The sequence below is a fragment of the Lynx canadensis genome, chromosome A1 (assembly GCF_007474595.2).
Source record: "Lynx canadensis isolate LIC74 chromosome A1, mLynCan4.pri.v2, whole genome shotgun sequence".
Taxonomy (NCBI): Eukaryota; Metazoa; Chordata; class Mammalia; order Carnivora; family Felidae; genus Lynx; species Lynx canadensis.
The window spans coordinates 13,926,914-13,948,736 of record NC_044303.2 but is presented as its reverse complement, the minus strand read 5'-3'; the positions used below and the strand labels follow the sequence as shown (position 1 = coordinate 13,948,736).

Here is a 21,823-nt window from a genome sequence, read left to right as displayed (position 1 = left end):
AATTCTATTTCTGGCCAAAACAAACAAACAAACAAAAATATCTTTCAAAAATGAAGGCAGAGAAGAATTTTTCCAAAGAAACAAAAACTGAGACATCCATGTATATGCCTTGGAGTGCAAGAACTTTTTTTTTTTTAATGTTTATTTATTTTTGTGAGAGAGGCAGAGACAGAATGCGAGCAGGGGAGGACAGATAGAGAGAGACAGAATCAGAAGCAGGCTCCAGGCTCTGAGCTGTCTGCACAGAACCTGACGCGGGGCTCAAACTCAGACAGGGAGATCATGACCTGAGCCGAAGTCGGATGCTTAACCGACGGAGCCACCCAGACACCCCTGCAGTACGAGAACTTTTAAAGGAGGTTCTTCAAGAATAAGAAATATAATACCTGATGTAAACTTATGTTTCTACAAACATACTAAGAAGGCTAGAAATGATAAATAAGAGTAAATATTAAACTCATTTATTTTTAATTGCGCTAAAGATAATGCACTTTACACAGCACAAAGAGTAGTGATGCATTGTTTCTTAAAAAGACATATAAAGGTAAAATATAAAGGTAAAACATTAACATAAAGGATGACAGAGTAATTAAAAGTAAAGTAAAAGTAAACCATTATAAGAATCTTACACAACACATGAAAGAGTATAAAACTATTAAAGACTATAAAAATTTAGGGGTGCCTGGTGGCTCAGTCAGTTAAGCACCTGGTTCTAGATATCAGCTCACATCATGATCTCATGGTCATGAAATCAAGCCCTGTGTCGAGCTTTGAGCTGACAGTGCAGAGCCTACTTGGGATTCTCTCTCTCTTTCTCTCTCTCTCTCTGTCTCTCTGCTCCTTCCCCGCTTGCTCTGTCTCTCAAATAAACATTAAAAGAATAAAAAAATAAACAAAGACTGCAATAACTTAAGGATTTTTATTGTAAGCCTTGGGCAGCTCTGAAAATATTTTAAAGCTGAATAAACAATAAGCCAATATTAGAGAGAAAAAAGAATGATACAAAAAATGCCCTATTAATCCAAGAGAAAGCAGAAATAGAGGGATAAAAAAAGTAAAAAAAAGATGGGAAATAATAGTTTTTAGAAAACAAGTAGCAAGTTGATAGATATAAATGCAACCGTAACAGTAATAACATTAAATGTAAAATATATTGTCAAATGTCAAATTGATAATTAAAAAAAAAAAGCTGGGTCCAATGACACATTATGAAAACCCTACTTTAAGAGTAAAATATAGATAAGTTTAAAGAAAAGACAGGAAAGAGAAATGCCATTAAGACCCTAATATAAAAAGAGCCAGCGAAAGAGCTGAAGAGATTTTTATTAGATGAGATATTAGAATTTACATTATATTTGACTAATCTTTTGTATAGCTTGAAGATTATAAGAAAATCAAATTTGCCCATGATGTAATTAAGGGACAAAATAAATGGATATGGCATAATCTAGTTTAAAGTAGTGATTAAAAAATAAAACTAAGCTATTTCAATGCTTATACTCAATTTAATATATGGTAATAAACAAACTAGCTATACAAAAATAATTTGGATTTTCACTGTTACTAATTGGCTGATCTTCCTGCTGAGAACAGCTAAACAACTAGACAGAAACCGAACCAAAAGAAAAAATACCTCTTTAAGGGTAACATTAAGGCAGGGACCAAATATTTGATGATGATTCTTAAAAAGAAGAAATCCTAAAAGAGGTGATTTTGGCATTTGGGCCCCTTTTTCATATGGACATGGTTTAGAAGAAGCAGTTTAATGACTCAGCAGTTGAACAAACTTTTAACTAATTTATGGAGAAAAACTGAAGTTTAGGACCCACCAAAGGCAGGGAGAACTTAGAAAAATCCTTATGATTCAAGTTGGAACCCTATAGAATTACACCCTAGAGTAGTGGTAAACCAGAAAAAAGACTAAGCCCTATAACCTTGACTATATTATGTTATCTAGAATTGATAGTGCCTACCAGAAACAAATGTAATTTTTTTCTAGAAAAATCCACCATTTTGTACCTTTATAATCTCTCATATACCAGGTTCTTCACACTAGAATTAAAACAAATGACATTAGAAAAAAACGTATTATCCAATACTAACAGAAACACAAAATCATACATATAGCCCAAAAGCCCAATAATGAAACCAAGACTTGAAATACCTATGTCTCATATATTCATGCAAATTATAGACGAGATAGACAATTGGAAGAGAAAAACTATGAAAAAATCAAATGGAAATTCTAGTACTTACTAATTTCAGAATCTAGAAGATTAGAAACAACTACAGAGAGAATTAGTAAAGTGGACTAAGGTTAAAAAATATACTCAGAATTAGAGAATGAGAAAGAATATACATAAATAGATAACAAATAAAGAAAATATCTGATATATGTATAATTCAAGTCCTAAGAAAAGAATGAGTAAGAAGCAAAATTTGAGGTGGTAATGGCTAAGAATTTTCCAGCTGCTGATGAAAGTCAACAAATTTGAGACTTGAGAAGCTCTTGCAAGCCCAAGCTAGATAAATACCAAGAAAAACCACAGAGCCTGAGTATATCACAGTTCAAATGGTAAACACCAAAGATAGAGACAATCTTAAAAGCAGGTAGCAATGGTGGGGAAGACAGGATAAGAGCATAGAAATAGCAGCAAGACTAAAAGTTTTCTGGGGTTTTTTTAAGGCAAAAAAGTAAAGAAAGCATAGAAAGAACAAAACCCAAAAACAGTTGAAGAATATTTTCAACGCAGTAAAAGAAAACAACTCCAACCTAAAATTTATACTGGCTCAAATTTGTCATTAAAAAAATTTAGGTAAATTTTTTTTTTAACCTTTATTTATTTTTGAGACAGAGAGAGACACAGCATGAATGGGGGAGGGGCAGAGAGAGGGAGACACAGAATCTGAAGCAGGCTCCAGGCTCTGAGCCATCAGCCCAGAGCCTGACACGGGGCTCGAACTCACGGACCGCGAGATCGTGACCTGAGCTGAAGTCGGACGCTTAACCGACTGAGCCACCCAGGTGCCCCAAAGTTAGGTAAATTTGAAAGGGTTTTAGTCAAATAAGAACTGAGAGAATTCATAAGTGGCAGGCCTACATGAAATGAAATACTAAAAGGTGTTCTTCAAGATGAAGGAAAATTATACCAGATGGAAATCAGACTTTCAGAAAGTAATGATGAGCAACAAAAAATGATAACCATGTGGGTAAATCTAAATAGAGGTTGACTAACAAAATAGTAATTATGCTCTGTTATGGGGTTTAAAATTTTACATCCACACAAACATGTGTACAGGTGTACAAGTGTATTTGCAAAATTGGGGGTAAATGAAGTTAAACTATACTAAGATCTATGCTTTGTCCTGGAAGACAACTTAGATAAACTAAGAAATTAATGTTGCAATCTGGAGGATAACTACTTAAAACATTGTTTCTCAGAGTGTGTTCTCAGGCCCGGCAGGATCAAGATCATCTAGTGTAATGGTTAATTTCATGTATCAACTTAACTGGATCATAGGGTATGCAGATATTTGGTCAAATATTTTTCTGGTGTGTCTGTAAGGGTGTTTCTGGATGAGATTAATATTTTGAATGGGAAGATTGACTAAAGCAGATAGACCTTCCTAATGTGGATAGGCCTCATCCATTCAGCTGAAGGCATGAATAGAACAAAAAGCTGAGTAAGAGAGAGCTCCTCCTGCCTGACAGTTGGAGCAGGAACGCTGGTCTTTTCCAGCCTTTGGACTCAGACAAAAACATTGGCTCCTCTTGGGTTTTGAGCCTGCCAGCTTTCAGACTGGAACTTATAACATCAGTTTTTCTGGTTCTCAAGCCTTTAGACTTGGACTGGAAATATATAAATTGGCTTTTCTGAATCTCCAGCTTGCCAGGGGACTTCTCACACTCCAGAAATCCATTGAATCAGAACTCTGGGGTAAGACTCAGCAGTACATGTTTTAACAAGCCTTCCACGTAACTCTGTTGCAAGGTGGTGTTTATGAACCTCTGCACTAAGGAAAACTAGTAATAATAATGTATAACCCTCAACCTCACCGTTACTTGTTACTTCTCTCTAGTGAAAGTTTCTTCAACAATATGAATAAAGTTGATTAATCACTACCAAGACTAGAAAGGAAGGAAGGAAAGCAGCCAAAAAGAAAGCAGACTCAAATAATGAATATCAGGAATTGTTAGAAGGACTTTCTTACAGATGACAGGAATGTTAAAAAAAAAACTATAGAATAGTATGAACTACTTTATGCCAACAGAACCTTCCAAAACTGACACAAGACAAAATAGAAAATCTGGGAAGAGCTGTAGCTATTGAATTGATATTTTATTTTAAAAACATTCCCGGGGCGCCTGGGTGGCGCAGTCGGTTAAGCGTCCGACTTCAGCCAGGTCACGATCTCGCGGTCCGTGAGTTCGAGCCCCGCATCGGGCTCTGGGCTGATGGCTCAGAGCCTGGAGCCTGTTTCCGATTCTGTGTCTCCCTCTCTCTCTGCCCCTCCCCCGTTCATGCTCTGTCTCTCTCTGTCCCAAAAATAAATAAAATTGAAAAAAAAAAAAAAAAAATTCCCTAAAAAGGAGATAGACCAGGGGCACCTGGGTGGCTCAGTCGGTTGAGTGTCTGACTTCCACTCGGGTCATGATCTCACAACTCTGTGGGTTCGAGCCCCGCATCAGGCCCTGTGTTGATGGCTCGGAGCCTGGAGCCTGCTTCGGATTCTGTGTCTCCCTCTCTCTCTGCCCCTAACCCACTTGCATTCTGTCTCTGTCTCAAAAATAAATAAACATTAAAAAAATTTTTAAAAAAGGAGATAGACCAGAATCAGATGTCTTTGCTTGTGAAGTATGCCAAATATTTTAGAAAAAAATAATAATCTTACACAAACTCTTCAAAAGAGAAAAATGGTTTTATATATCAAAGAAAAAGTTGATTTTTTTCTAGGAATTCAAGGTTTGTTTAACATTTAAAAAATAAGTCAATCTAATAGACTACATTAGCAGAAAAAGGAGTATGCAAAAATATTTTTAATTACAGTAAAATTCAATACAGGTAAGTCACAGCAATTCTTGGCCAATTACAAACATAAGAGAGGTCTTACATGTGACAAAAGTACCTATAGTAAATAGACAAGAGCATCATAATTAATGATGTTCAAAGCTTTCCATCTGAGATGAAGAAAACAATGCTTTTTCTAACTACTTTTATAGAAAATTGCAACGGAGGTAGTAGGCGGTACTAGAAGACAAGGAAAAGAAACAAAAAGATTTAAGGATTGTAACAGGGTATACAATTGCCAGTATTCTAAGATGAAAAGACTACGTACATATATATTCATTTAGAAAGAACTATAGATAGGGGCACCTGGGTGGCTCAGTCGGGTGAGCATCCGACTTCAGCTCAGGTCATGATCTCACCTCATAGCTTGTGAGTTTGAACCCGGCATCAGGCTCTGTGCTGACAGCTCAGAGCCTGAGCCTGCTTCAGATTCTGTGTCTCCCTCTCTCTCTGTCCCTCTCCAGCTCATGCTCTGTCTCTATCTACCTCTCTCAAATATAAATAAACATTAAAAAGATTTTATTAAACGAAAGAAGTAGAGATAAATAATTAGGGATAATAAGTAGCTAAATGTTTCAGGATATTAGTTCAATATACCACAATGGATTATATATGCCAACAAACAATTTAAAAATGCACTTTATAAAAGATATAATTTACAGTGTAAAAATATCAAATTCCATTTTCACCTCGGAGCAATAAGATGGTATAGAGTTACCTCCCACACTATTAACTAGAAAATTGTACAAAATACAGAGAACAATATTTTCAGAGAACACAGGTAGCACAAGACCATAAACCTTGAGGAAAGAAAAAAAATGAAATGATTCCTACCATCATTCAGGTTTCCTGCAGGGAGGTATTTCCCCTATTAGGGCAATTATAGAATCCAGCAAGCATTCTGGGTTGACAAGACTAAAACTGTAGTTCAGGAAGGCCAAGGTGGATAGAATTTGGAGGACTTCCATCCAAGAGGAAAGAATTATAAAGAGAAACAGTTTCAATAATCTGAGTCTTCGGCTGAATAACAATCTATATGTGTGACACTTGAAAGCTCCGAAGGTTAGAATAGATCAAATCCAGAGGAAAGAACAATTATGAAGGAGCTATAACACAAACATTTCCTAATAGCTCATACAGGTCTGAGAAGTGTCTGTGTTCCTTCCGGCCAGAATGGAGAGTCCTCATTAAATACACTGAGCATTCAGGAGAAATCCCAGCACACTTTCTAAGTGTGACAAAATTAGCCCAAGAATAAAGGCCCCTCTAGACTCTCTTTAAAATACCCTAAAAGCATGCCTCATGAGAAAGAATAAAGATTTGGAATAAAGAAAGATTTTGAATAAATCGTGCTGAACAATCATGGACAAAAATACAAACCTCAATATAAACCTCATACCTTATACAAAAATTAGCTGAAGATGAGTCACAGACTTAAAAGTAAAACTGTTTATGAAGTCATAGAATTTAATGGAAAACGTGTAAGAAAAAAATTTTTAGGACTCAGAGGGGTGAAGAGTTCTTAGACATGACAACATGGTAAGTTAGACTACAATAAAAATGCAGTTTTCCTCTGCAAAAGATGCTATTAAAAGGATAAAATAAGAAGCCACAGTCCAGGAGTGTCTGGTGGCTCAGCTGCTTGAGCATCTGACTCTTGATTTTGGCTGAGGTCCCAGGGTTGTGGGATCGAGCCCTGCATTGGGCTCTATGTGGAATGTGGAGCCTACTTAAGTTTCTCTCCCTCTGCCCCTTTCTCCCACTTGTGCTCTCTGTCTGAAATAAAAAATAAAAAAACAATGTTTTTAAGTGTTTTAAAAGAAGCCACTCTGTGGAAGAAAATAACTGCAACTACATTTCTGAAAAAGGACTGGTACTTAGAAAATATAATGAACTCTCAAGGCTTAAAATCAAGAAAGCAATCCAATTATGAAATGGGCAAAAAATATGAACTGACATTTTAATACTGATGGCAAATAAGCACACAAAAAGATGTTCAGAATCATCCATTAGGAAAGTGACAAATTGAGACCACAATGAGATATCACTACATACTACCTCAGTGGATGGCGAATGGGCTAAACTGGTGAAGGATATTAAGGAGAGCACTTGTTTTGAGCACAGGGTATTATATGTAAGTGATGAATCACTAAATTCTACTCCTGAAACCAATATTACACTATATGTTAACTAACTAGAATTTAAATAAAAATTTGAAACAAACAAACAAAAAAAAAACATGCAACAACTCGGATGGATCTCAGAGCGTTATGTTTAAGCAAGAAAAGGTCAATGTCAAAATGCACCTCTGGACACCTATGAGTCAAAGACTAAATTGTAGGTAAACACAGAAAAAATATTGAATGAAAATTAAAACATTATAATGAAAATTTATATAATAAAGCTAAAACAGTCCTTAGAGGAAAAGTTGTGACTTTAAAAGCTCATATCAGAAAAGAAGAGATATCTAAAATCAATGATCTAAGCAAGGGTCAGCAAATGTTTCCTCTAAAAGGTGAGATAGTAAATATTTTTGGCATTTAGGCAATACTTTCTCTATTACAGCAACTTAACACTGCCACTATAATGTGAAAGCAATCATGGCAATATACAGACAAATGATAGGACTATATACCAATAAAAGTTTATTTTTAATAGAAACTGGTGGCAGGCAAATTTAGTTCATGGGTCATAGCTTGTAAACTACTAATATATGAAAAGGAATTAATAAGACCAGAATTCAGTGTAATGGAAAACAGAAAAAAAAAAACTAATGAAGCTAATAGCTAATCTCTGAGAAAAATCGTAACACTGAACAATCAATAGCTATTCTAGTAATGATACAGTGAGAAAAGCCATAAATTAACAAAATCTGGAATGAAAGAGCACCATTAGCGATCCTATAAATATTTTTAAATAACAAAAAAATAAAACTTTATGGCACTAAATCAAACAACTTAGATAAAATGGCTAAATTCCTACAAGTCACAAATGACCAAAACTGATGCCAAAAAATCCCCCCCCCAAAAACCAAAAAATCTAAATAATCACTTGCCCATTAGAGAAACTTAATTTGTAATTTAAAACTTTTCCATAAAGAAAATTCCATTTAGAGATGGCTCCAGAGGTGAATTCTTACACATTTAAGGATAAATATCACTAAAGCTACAAATAACACTATCTTACACACAGAAAATAATAAGGAAACTACAGACAGAATTATTGAGCTGACAAAAGTTCTAAACCATCTACCAAAGTCTATTAAAATTAAGTGAATTAAGCAGAGCTGCAGGATACAAGGTCAAATATGCAAAAATAAATTGTCTTTTTATACACTATCAACACACTATTAAAATATTTCTCTTTTTTCAGCGCTACTAAGGTATAACTGACACAGGCAATCATCAATTGACTGTGTTAAGATAAATTTATTTGCATACGGTATAAATGAAAATATACAGTATTTACGTTTTTACTTGGCTTCTAACTCAAAATTGGAAATCTAAAGTAAAAAAGTAAACATAAGATCTTTAGATTGAAAACTACAGTTAGGTGCTGAGAGAAATTAAAGATCTCAATGAATGGATACAGACAATGTTCACAGACTGGAAGACTCAATAATATTAAGTCATCATTTCTCCTTAAATTTAATTAAAGATTCAACACAATCCTACTTAACACTACAGCAGGTTTTGTTTTGTTTTGTTTTGTTAGAAACTGGCAAACAAATTCTAACATTTATGTGAAAATGCAAATAACCTAGAACAGTCAAAGCAAATGTAGAGAGGAACAGAGCTAGAAAACTTGTACCACCTGCTTTCAAGATTTACTATAAAGCTCCAGTAAATGAAGACAGGAGGTATTGGCAGAAGAACAGCCATACAGGTTATGGAACAGTACAGAGGCCAGAAATAGATTCAGGCATAGGTGGGCAAATGATTTTAAACCAGTGTACCAAAGTAATTCAATGGTGCTGAAACAGTGATTTATAAAAATGGATAAAAACAAACCTCAACTTTTATCTCGACATACACACAAAAATTAAGTGAAAATGGATCATCACAGACCTAATCACAAAAGCTAAAAACTACAAAACTTTTAGAAGAAATTGTAAGAACGTCTTCATGACTTTCAGGAAGGTAAAGATTTCTTAGGACACAAAAGTACAAACCAGAATAGAAAAGACTTTTTGAAACAATGGACTTTATTAAAATTAGAAAGTTCCTGTTCTTACTAGTTTTAACAAAATAAAAATATAAAATGGAACATAAAAATTTTGCAATGCATATATCTGACAGAGGACATATATTCAGAATATATAAAACTCTTATATCCCAAAAAGGAATTTTTTTTAAAAAAAGCAAAAGACTTCAATGGCCCATAAGCACAGGAAAAAACAAAAACAAACAAAACACCTTCCTATCATTAATCATTATGAAAATCGAAAATAAAACCTAATGAGATATGCTTACCCAGTCATTATAAAGTATAAAATTTAAAAGATTAACCACACCAGTGTCAACAACAATATAGAACAAAGGGTACTTTTATACATTGTTGACAGGAATACATGATACAACCACTTTGCAAATAGCAGTTTCTTAGAAGGGTAAGCATATACTTACTACACAACCAGCAATTTTAGTTGTCTACCTGAGAACGTTATGTCTAATACAAGACTTGTACTCAAAGGTCCACTGACTATTAAATGCCCACAGAAATAAACAAAAAGACATGGATGAGTCTCAGAATCTCAAAAGTTGAGTGAAGGAAGACAGACACAAAAAGGCATATTCTGCATGATTCCATCTATGTGAAGCCCTAGAAAAGACAAATTTAAGTTACAATATTAAAAAGCACATAAACAGTTGCCTGAGGCAAAGATGGAGGGAATTACATATGGAGCACAAGGGAACTTTCTGGGGTGATGGATATTTTTCTCTCTGATTGCAATGGTTATATGGGTACCTAAACCAATCAAAACTCAGTAAAAGATACACTTGAATGAGGTTTTTTTAAAGTTGAAACAACATACACAAATGGTCTCAATAACATTGATTTGGAAATTAGAGAAAAAAATACAAATACAAAATATTAAAAATGCTAAGAGTAAATCAAATAGGAAATATGTAAGCCTTCTACATAGAAAAGTAAATACTGTTACTAGAAAAATTAAAAAGAAATGGAATATATGATGCTCATAGTCTGAAAATTTCATTATTGAAGATCTGTAGAAGCAATAGAGATCGATATAGTTGCAATAGATCTATGTATTCTATTCCTAGCCAAAACTCCAGCAAGTTTTTTAAAATACGGATACTGACAAACCGATTCTAAAATTTAAATAGAAACTCTAAGTATCAAGAATACCTCAGACTTCCTTGAAAAAGAAAAGGACAAGATGGGAAGATCTTACTCAACCAGATAAAGATCTTTATTAAACCTAAAGCTAACTATGACAGAATGGCACAAGAATACACAAAGAACTGAGTGGCAAACTGGAACCCAGCATAAAGGGGCACTTGTTTTTTGATGAAACAGAAGAGCAATGGGAAGAAAGAGGAGGTTTTCCAATAAATGATGCTGGGTCATCCTGACATCCATATCACTCCCACCTTATTAAATACACAGAACTCAATTCTGGATGGACTATACATGTAAATATGAAAAATAATAAAGCAGCCAAAAGATAAGGTGGGGGAAATGTAGGCAAGGATTTCATCTACAACAGAAAAAGCACTTGCTGACAGATTTTTAGTAAAATTACAGCTTCTGTGGAGCAAAACAGCTCGTATAAATGAATAGAAAAGTCACAGAAAGAAGATATATACATATAATCTTCAAAGGGACAGGGCCTTACAAATTAATAACAAGAAGAAAAACAACTCAATTTTTAAAAATGGGTAAGAGATTTCAATAGGCCACAAACCAGTAAACCAGCAAACCACAAACCAGTAAAACCAAAAGACCAATAAATACGTAAGAAGTTGCTTAACCCCATGAATCACAGGAAAATGCAAACTATAAATACAGGGAGATACTTCCACCAAAATGGTTAAAATGTAAGAGTGACAGTACTAAGTATCGTTAAAGATAGGAAGAAACAGGAATGCTCATACGCTGCTGAGGTAGTCAACTTTCATATCCACTTTGGAAAACCATCTGGCATTATCTGATAAAACCGATACTACTCCACTCTACTCCACATTATTTACCCAGCAGATGTGCATGCAAATGTGTGGTACACCGAAGAGTAATGTACAAGCAGCATTATTGTGTATAAAGCAGCATTATTTGTCGTAGCCTAAACCTAGAAAATCCCAATGCCCATCATCAGTAAAATTGATTAATAAATTATAGTGTCCACCCACAAGGGAATAAAGATGGAATAAAAATAAACAAACTATTGCCACATGCAACATGGATGAATCTCACAAATATGATGCAGAACAAAAGACTCTACAGACAAGAGAATATATGTGTTACAATTCCATTTTCATAAAACTCATGAAAGACAAAGCTAACCTGGTATTAAAAGTCAGGGTTATGAATCTGAAGAGGAGCAAGATTTGTGACTGGAAATGAGCACAAGGTGGGGCTTCTGGGGTACCCGGAACATTACACTTCTTCACTTGGGTGATGGTAACCTGAGTGTCTTCATTGTTTCACTGAGCTTGTACACTCTGTATTTGTGTCATACTTGAATTTGAAATGTCAATACACACATACCTGTGTGTGTGCGATTTAACTCTAAGAGTGTAGACTAGTCTCTTGTAGGAGTTTTCATGACATGCTACTATAAGTAATTTTTATCTATTAATCATGATAAAAAAGGTAATGTTTGTTCATTTGTTTATGAAATGAACAATATCTGTGTAATATATAATACTGTACATGTAATTGGAAAATGTTTATTCAAGTTCCAATTACATATATTTTATATTACATGTAACTTTGCAGAGTTATTTTGAAAGTCTGTATTTTAAACTTCTCATTGCCACGGCAAAGATGCACAACTTTATCATGTCACCATTTGTGCATGTTTTTACATTACTGAAAATAGTAGCATGTTATACGACAATGGATTATAAATTCAGCAAAGTCAATGTCTGAAAGTCACTCAGGATCCCTATTTAGGCTCTGAAATGTAGTAAGTAGTGTTGATACAATGTGTAACTAGCCGAAAATAACAACACAATACAGTTATGAAACGTAGTCACAACATTCATAACTAACCATTTTCAAGAATTCTTAACTCTACCCTCGTATTCACTGTGTGTTGTTTCACTATGTTTAGGGGTGGAGTTGTAAGATGAGTATAAACAAATAGTTATGTGTACCTCATGTTTTCGGCCGAATCTTCTGGCATTGGAGCGACAGTTTGTACAGCTGGAAGGTTTTTGCTGGTAGCACCATTTACAAAACTAGAAGAGGAGGAAGAGGAGGAGGACCCTGAATCCACGGCACCTGTTCCCAAAATAATAATTTTAGCCTTAAACATAAATTTATTTAACAAAACCATTTCATTATATCATTACTATCTGATTTTGAAGAGTTACTCATCTGAATGTCAAAACAGAATTCAATAAATAAAAAACCATTTGGCCATTAGTACACTAATAACTTTTGATAAATATAAACAATAGCTGTTGCATTAAAATCCAGTTTATTTACCTATACTAATCTAACAGAACTACATATTACAAATGGGGTATAAATAAAAGACACCAACAAATGAAAATAATTTTAGATAAAATGAGGCTGATAAAACAATTCAAATTCAGATGCGAAAAATTTATGTTTTATTTCTATATTATAAATTTTAGTGTTTACTAAGATACAGTTTACAATAAATTGAGCATAAATTTGTGGCACTGCAGCATCAAATGCTTACTTTGATACAATGACTGCTTTCAGAAGGGCTATAATGAACATAATTGTACCTGATTTTAAAATAATGGGTTCTCCTCAATGATATGAAGATGCCACTTTGGAACAGACTTTTCTATAATACACCATGTAAGTACATTAAGAGCTGTGGAGTTGAGGGACATCTAGTGTTCCTAAATATTATCTTATCTCAACTGATCCCATAAAGCTGAATTGCTTCCTGGGATTTCTGCTACAACCTTTGTATAGCATCTATTTGCCAAAATCTAAACTGTACAGTGGGCCCAGTTCAGGTGCTGGCATACAAAATGTGGATGTGTGTGCGTTGTCTGTCTATATATATTTCCGAGGGAGAATGTTTAATTACTTACATTTATTTTCCATTGTAATATTATACACTTTATGCTATCACTAAACTTTTTCTGCCATCATTTCCAACATCTATTAATTCACAAAATAGACATTATAATAAAATACCATAACTTGTTTCACACAAGATTAAAAATAACTAATTTAATTTTCCTTTAACCTATCTCTTAAAATAAGGACCTATCAATAGACACCAAATGTAGACTTCTTTCTACTACACTGGCATATTTAAAAAATTTCAACCCTTTTTTTGATGTATATTTTGGTAAAAGAAAATATGTTTCTTCATATTTCTAGAAAGCAGAATGAGTATAAAGAATAAGATTATAAAATGTATAGAAAAACTTTATACTTTATATATATATTTACTTATAATATAGATAAATCAAAGATGTTAAGTTCTTTAATACAATGCCACTAATAATGTTTATTTGCTAATATAAATATGCTTGATAGAGTACATTCTACTTACTACAACCCCATAAATGTGCTGTTCATGATATGTCAGACTCAGGTGGTATGATAAACAAGATAGATACAGAAAGCACATAGAAGAGCTATGAAATTAATAAAAATGGGAAGAATCTAAGTAATGATAATAGATGGAAAAGTTCAAAGCTATACAGTTTGGAGAAGAGAAGGCTACTATAGTCAGGGAAGAAAAGTCAGGGATCATCTTGCGTTGTATAAATACCTAAAATGGAATCACAAAGATTTGGGTAGGATTTATTTAGCTAATAATCAACAGGAACATTTATGGAAATTTACAAAAAAAAAGGTTATTTTAGGCAGGCTTTTAAAATTTGTAGTGATTTGGAATTTTCTGTTCCTAGAATCATTAGGAAAATGTTGGACAATGAATTGGATACAACTGTATTCTAAGAATATAAATTAACTCAATGTCAAATAATGATTCTTATTCACATGCACTTTTTTCCCCATCAAGTTGAGGCTCTTGCATATCGTCAAATTTCTTCGGGGAGCTCTGCCTTTCCTTAGAGAATTTAGCAAAAAACATACATTAGGATTCAACCAGTAAACGTCACTAAATTTATTTTCTGTTACTAACATATTTAGTGATCTTCTTGATACATTTACTAATTTTTACATATCAAACTTCAGTATTCAAATCATCTTTGGTTTTGCTCCCCAAATACCTTTGACCAATCTGATTTAACTTGAAAGTAAATAGCACTGTGTTTTGAGAAGACTCAAAACAAAAACCAACAGTGCCCTCTAAAATGACCACTGAAAAATATGTCTTAGAAGTACAAATTCTGAAAGGTAGTAACAAAAAGTAGAACCTTCTTAAAGACTATGATTATCTTAAATGATCAGGGTATTTTAATTTTTAATGAAGATCTAGAAAACAGAAAGAAAAAGATGAGGTATCACAAAAATATATAAGGACAATACCTGTTGTATTAATCATACTTTTTGGTGTAGCTCCAGTAGCAGCAAATATATTGGAGGTACTGCCTGTCGTCAGCCCACTTCCAGCAGCAGTGGCTCCCACAGTGGTTACAGCCAAACTACCGGGAGGTGGTTTCTTAACAGGCACCACGACACTCCTGCAAAGAAAGAAGTGATGGAAAATAACAAACACAATGCTTAAGATGAAATCCAAACTTGCTGTGGCAGATTATATATATAGTCACCATTCAATTGTCTTTTCTTTCTTTTTCTTTAACTTCTGAGCCCAATTTCAATGGTGAAAAGGTTATGAACATTAGGATATACTGTGAAGTGTGTTGACTTTAATTCATTTGGCAAATATTTATGTAGAATCTGGAGTTTGCAAACCTTTCTTAAGATGGCATTGGCTATAAACATGAATCTGGAAAAACTGGAAAAATGTGTGCTCAAGTTAGAATATTTTGCATACGCAGGGGTTTTTTTTGGAAAATATGCATAAAATATCCTTCTTATCTGTACTATATTCTCCATGTGTAAAGTTGTCATAAAAACATAAAAAAACATTCTGAAAGCCAAATTCTGAAGCTTCTTCATAGTAAACCTAAAAATGAACCAAGGAATACTGAGTAACATCTAACGGCATAGTAAAATTATACTTTATTTTTCTGAAAAAAACTTAGTTTTTCACAGTTGTTATAATGAAAAGGAACTAAGATGATACATAAGACACTCAGTTAAAGATCTTTTAGGCCTTGACATTTTGAACACAGGAGTTTCCCATGTTTTTTTTAGCTTATTTAGATGAATTTCACAAAAAAAATTTCTGAACTTGACATGTGTTAACCTTAAATAATAAATAACAGTCATTTAAAAAGATAAACTATCTAGCAAAATAAATATCTTTATTTCCAAGTAGTGAAACTTCATTCTTCTCAAAGTTTATACCACTGAGGTTTCATAGAAAAAATACTTACCAGGGTTACTCAACCATCATTGAACTTTTCATCTAGAAAGTGGATGTATAAGATGTTGTCAGCTCAAATGTAATGCTTTGATAGCTAGTGATTGACAGTACAAAATTCTTCAATCTAAACCAGTTCTTTTTAATGTACCTATATACATTTATTTTTTTAATTTTCCCATTAAAAATCTCTACTTAAAAAAATTATATCAATGGCTCATTCTCTAGTAAGTCTATGGCTTAAATTTCCTTAATAACTTTTTTTTTTCATAGAAACACTTATGTTGATGTCTTTAAGGATTTCTTCAATATCAAAAATCTAAATTTATAAGAATTATTACTATCAATTTTAGGAGTACTTAAAACATTTTTGTGACGAAAGTATTATAATCTTAAATAATTTTACTGTGTCAAAAATTTCATTATCTCTTTCTGTATTTTTTCTTCTTTTCTTTTTATGGGTGGAGTCTAATTCATTAGACTCAACCTTGAACTCTCAATTATATCGTATTTAATTACCAAAGGCACACTTTATGTTTTCACCTCCTTCACTGGCCATTCCTCATCTAATGCCTTCATTTATAACACTGAGAAGCAGTTTAACATTATGGAAAGAATACAGGATGTGGAAGGAGAAGACTAAGTCTTGAGATCTAAATCACTCTCAAGTTGTGTGATTTTAAATTTCAGTTTCTTATTGCAAAAATGGCAAGATGAATGCCATTTACCTATAACTGGGGAAATTAAATTAGAATATATTTAAAAGGGTTTTTCAAGTATAAGATGTCTTATAGATGTTAGTAATTATTACCATTGGGTAAAGTGAAATAATTCTCTGCCTACATCATGTAAGGTATCAAGTTATACTCATCTATGAATAGAAAAAAACAAACAAACTAGTATTTTGGGTTTATCATCAAAACTCTTCTCTAAACTCCTAAACTAATGTTGAGATGCACTATTTCACTGGCTATCCAAATCAATTCTTGATTTGAAAAAAGTCATTAGTAACTATAATACATTTTTTCTACAACTCATTAAAATCCCTGGGGATAAAATAAGAAACACAGGCTGGTTTATAGTGTTGTGAGACAGATCTGTAGATCATAGGAAAGCTGTTACCAAAAATTCTCACTTAATAGGTCATTACCAACTTTGGGCAAAAACTCTACAACAGACTACTAATAGGCATCTTGTCAAGTGCTGAGACTATTCAAAATATATTGAGAAAAATTAATTATATGAATAAAGGAAAAAAATTTAATCTCAACAACCTGTAGTGATGGCTTGTAAAAAAATGCAACAACATTAACGCCAAACTACAAAAAACCTGAAAACTATAAAAGCCTCCATTCATTCACAGTAAAGTCTGCTAGTGCAACATATAAATATAGTAGCACAGTGAGTTACTAAAAACCCATTTTTTAATGACCTACAGACCTGAGTTAGAATTCTACCTCCAACAATCACTAGCCGTGTGGTATTAGGCAAGTAAATCTCTCTATGCTCCATTCTCCTCACCTTTAAAATGAGACTCATGATTGTTTGTACTTCATAATATTGTTAAAAAAGATAAAAGAATGTAATACATATAAAATGTTTAGCACTTTGCCTGAAATATCATAAGTGATCAATACGTTTTAGCTATCGTTAGTATTGCTATGGCTCCCCAAAGTGCAGATGCAGTCTGGGTCTGCATCAGCAACAGTAGGCAATATGAAAGAAGCATATGCTTTGTGATTGTCAGACCTCATAAACAAAACCCTAGGTGCTGTTTTAGGTATCATATTTCAAGAATAATGAGAAACAGCATCATGTCCATAAGAGAATAGTTAGGATGACAGCAGATCTAGAAAATAAGTCATGTGAGGGAAGGCTGAGAAACTAGAAAATAATAGTGAAAAGGTATAAAAAAATTACACCAATTTTTAAAAATCTGAAGGAATGTTTTATACACACACACACACATACATATTTCATATATATCCTATGTGTATATGCAAAGGATAAAAGAGGAAACACCTATATATCTCCATATCAAATTAAGGCCAACAGGAGGAAGAATCTCTAGGAAAATTTATGAGCTTCCATTTCCAACTACTGATGTGTTCATGACTAGGATGATGATGTCACCAGGGCTGTGTTGAGAGAGGTGGGACGCTGGATTTGACTAATTCCTCTTTCTCAGCCTACAACTTTAAGCAGTCCACTATTTCTCCATTGATTATAATGGCCGGATTGTTTACTAGAATCAGAGTACTGTACGTTCTTATCCTTAATATAATTTCTTCATTGACACTACCCATTCCTTAATCCCTCAAACCATTCTCTGTCCTAACAGTCTATTTTGACAAATAATTTGAAACTGTACACTTATCAATGTGTTCATAACACATTCATTTTTGGAATATTATATATTTGCAATTACTTATATGTGAAAACTGACATTTTCAGCTCTTACAAAATTTTCTATCACATTATTACTCAACATGTTAACCAGTTCTACCTACATTAAAAGGCTTCCCTAGTAGTCTATGTAACCACTGGGGTTACCCATTTTGAATCTAATGGGTACCCGAATACATACCCTAAATAGACACAAATTTGAAGTGTGTATACCCTTTTATAGGGTGAACATATAATTCTTACCTGTATTTCAAAAATATAGCCACAAAGAGTCAAGAGCTATTAATCTAAACTATTAACATATTCCACTTTCCTTCTAGATCTGCTATTCACACAGATGCATACTTACAATCCTCTGTACTACACACACTTCACCAACTGCATTTTTCTATCTTAAGAAAATTCTTTCCATGTTTTTCCACACAATTTCACATTTCTGTTCCATACCTTAAGACTGCAAACTATAAAGTAGATGATTTTTTGTACTACATAAAACTCACACATATTCCAAGATTGTAAGGTTATCACCAAATAGCACAAGCCAAGAAATTATTCAGTCTAACTCACTTCAACAAAATATTCCATTGAGGGTTAACTATGTTTTGTAATACATTGAGTGATATAACACATATAAGTGTAAATTTTTCTGTCTTTGAATTCATCCTATCCCAAATGCAAAGATTTGGGGGTGTGACCTACGATTCATTCATTCTTTCATTAAACAAATATTTATTGTATTGAGCACTATGATGCATGGGAGGTGGTTCTAAATTCTTAGATATAGTGATATATAGAAGAGACAAAATCTCTGCCTTCATGGAACTTACATTCCAATAGGGAGAGAGAGAAGATACAATAACATGAATGAGTAAATATAGTATATGGGAGCAAATATAATATATGGGAAATATAGTATACAGTATATGCTGTGAAAACAATAAAACGTAGACAGAAATAAGGAGAATTACTAGAAGGGTGGCTAAGAAAGGACTCACTAAATTAAGTAGCATTTCAGGAAACACTGAAGGGGGAAGGAGCAAACTATGAAGACATTCAGGGAAGAGAATAAAAGTGTCACAGGCAAAGAGAGCAGGAAGAAGGCTAGTATGAATCTGGAAGATGTGGAGACTTATTAAGAGATGAGACTAGAGAAGTAAAAGGGGCTCAGATCATGGGTCCCTGTAGTCCATTGTAAAGACATCGGGGTTTTCTCAGAGTGGGATCAGAAGCCTTTGAAAGCTTATGAACAAGGAGAAAATATGATCTTAGATTAAGCAGGACCATCCCGGCTGTTGTATTGAGAATAAACTTAAAGGGAGTGGCAAGTGGAGGAAGACTTACTTAGGGGTTTACTATAATAATCAAGCAGGAAATGATGGTAGTTAGGATCAGAATGGCAAAATAAAAGTGGTGAAAAAGCAAATTTTGACTATATTAAGAAAGCAGAGCAAACAGGATTTGCAGCAGACTGGATTGGGTGTGAGAGAAAAGTCAAAGATGATGTAAAGAGTTTTTTCCTTAAGCAACATGAAGGGAAGAGCTGCCATTAGCTAAGATAGGGACACATATGGTTGGAGTAGTTATTAATCACCCAAATAGTGATGCTGAATAAGCAGCTGGAGAGCTAAGTCTCTAGTTTAGGAGAGAGGACTAGGGTGAGACATAAATTTCAGAATCATCAGCGCATATTCTATTTAATGCCAGGAAAGCGAATGAAATCACCAAAGAAATGAGTGCAAATGGATAGGAGAAATAGTTCAAGGACAGAATCTTGGGGTACCCATTAATCAGTCCCGTGAATTTTGTAAAAAGGTTACTACCTTATCAGTATACTTCAAAATGTATCCTATGTATAAAATGACATAGTGAAGATAAGGAATTTTCAACAGTGACTCATCAAGGCAAATTGGTTTTATAATCATTTGTGGCACCCTACAAGGATCCCTTTCTTTCTTCTGCTCCCTTTCCCTTCTCTTTTACACTTACTGAGCACTGACAGGTTAAAGGAATACTTCACTGACAAGTTTGAAGGATAAAAAGAAAGTAAGACATAACCCATGCCTTAGAGATACTTGGAGGAAATACAAGAAAACAACAAATCAACTGTGCAATATATTTCATTAGTTGCTCTGATCAGTTATGCACAGGATCTTTCAGGAACTAAAGTATGTGCATTATCATGGAACAGTGAGCTGAAGCTAAAAGTATCAATGGGAATTAGCCAAGAGGAGAAAAATTCAATAGTAAAACTTTAGTGAGGCAAAGAGATAGGAAAAACATAGTAGACTAAACAGACTAAAAAACAGATCTTATGACTAGTAAAATGTGAGGACATTCCAAACTAAGAAGTTCACCTTTTATTTTGTGATAAGTAAAAATTATTTCAGAATTTTTAGTCAGTTTTTCATTTAAGGAAACTGAGTCTGGCATAATTGTGGAAAATACATTCAAAATGCGGAAGGGCACCTGGAAATCGTGAGGCCAGTTAGGCGGTAAGAGAAAGAATCCACTTGAGAGATACTGAGGGCCTACAGTGAGGTATTAGCTTTGGGAATGGACATGTCCTATCTTTTCTAGGATTCAAGTTTTTAACCAAAGTCAACAATAAGTACCTGCTACTTTTTGTGAGACTATTACAAGGTCATCATTTATTATAGGATTTTGGAAATTTATGGGATTTTTCAAAGAAATAATGCATCATTTTACATGCTGAGAAACTGAGTCCCAGAGAACCAAAGAGAATAAAAGTCACATCACACAACTAATTACAAACAGATTGATTATTAATACCCAGTTTCCCTAATTTTAAGATTAACACTCTTCCCTAACAAGGCTTATATAAATGTTAAACATTTATCTTGAAAGAGAAAGCTGAAGCTTAGGAAAAAAACAATTTACTACTGATTTTAGGGCAATATTACAATTTACTGTAGCTCATCAGAAATCACAAGGTTACTGCTATGATATTTTCATGCTTTATATGCCTCTATTGTGTAAAATATTTAGAATTCCAATGAAAAAATGTGTATAAGAAATAATTGAGTATTCCATTAACCTACCCTTTAAAGAGAGATACTTTTTTCAGTTCACTGAATTGTCTGTGTAAATGCCAGGGGAGACAAAAGCAACAACATTGGGGATATTAGGATATAACCATGCTCGGTCAAAACTGCATCTTCTAGCACTTGGCCTTAAAATAACATACCCAGGACACTTGGAGAATAATAAAAGCTGGAATTTCAGTAGCTAGATAACACAGAATCTTCAAAATGTAAAGGCTGGCAGACTTTTAATCAATTTGGCTTAAAATTACTTGTTCATCTTTTAAGTGATACAAGCAAAACACTTCACAAAAATTAGGAGACTATAGGAACAGAAATTGAAGTCCTCAGCAGTGATTACAATTTCTTATAAATTTAAACCAATTTAGGAAGATCCCATCATGTCTAGCAAGCATATTTTTTATTATCTTTCCTAAACTGTCATCTTTAGCACTAATGTTAAAAATGTTAATTTTAAAAAGCTAGCGAGAAAATAGCTGGCCTCACCTTGTACTTTAGGTTTAATAATATGAAGGCTATCAATCTTGCTTTTTTTAATTTGTATTTTAGAGATTTTCTTTTTCAGAGAATAAAACACTTGAAAGCAAGGAAATTGAAAGTTTTAGGGAGAAAATATACAGACTCGTTTGCCCAAACTTATCCAACCTAGT

The 21,823-nt window shown here is 33.6% G+C and overlaps 1 protein-coding gene across 1 annotated transcript in view; it reads right to left on the bottom strand.

The window, feature by feature from the left end:
* NBEA (neurobeachin) overlaps positions 1 to 21,823 on the bottom strand; it is a 694,460-nt gene that overhangs the window by 409,066 nt on the left and 263,571 nt on the right. The window contains 2 exon segments of the mRNA XM_030309029.1: positions 12,410 to 12,536; positions 14,745 to 14,899. Of these exon segments, the coding sequence (XP_030164889.1) occupies positions 12,410 to 12,536; positions 14,745 to 14,899 (282 nt within the window).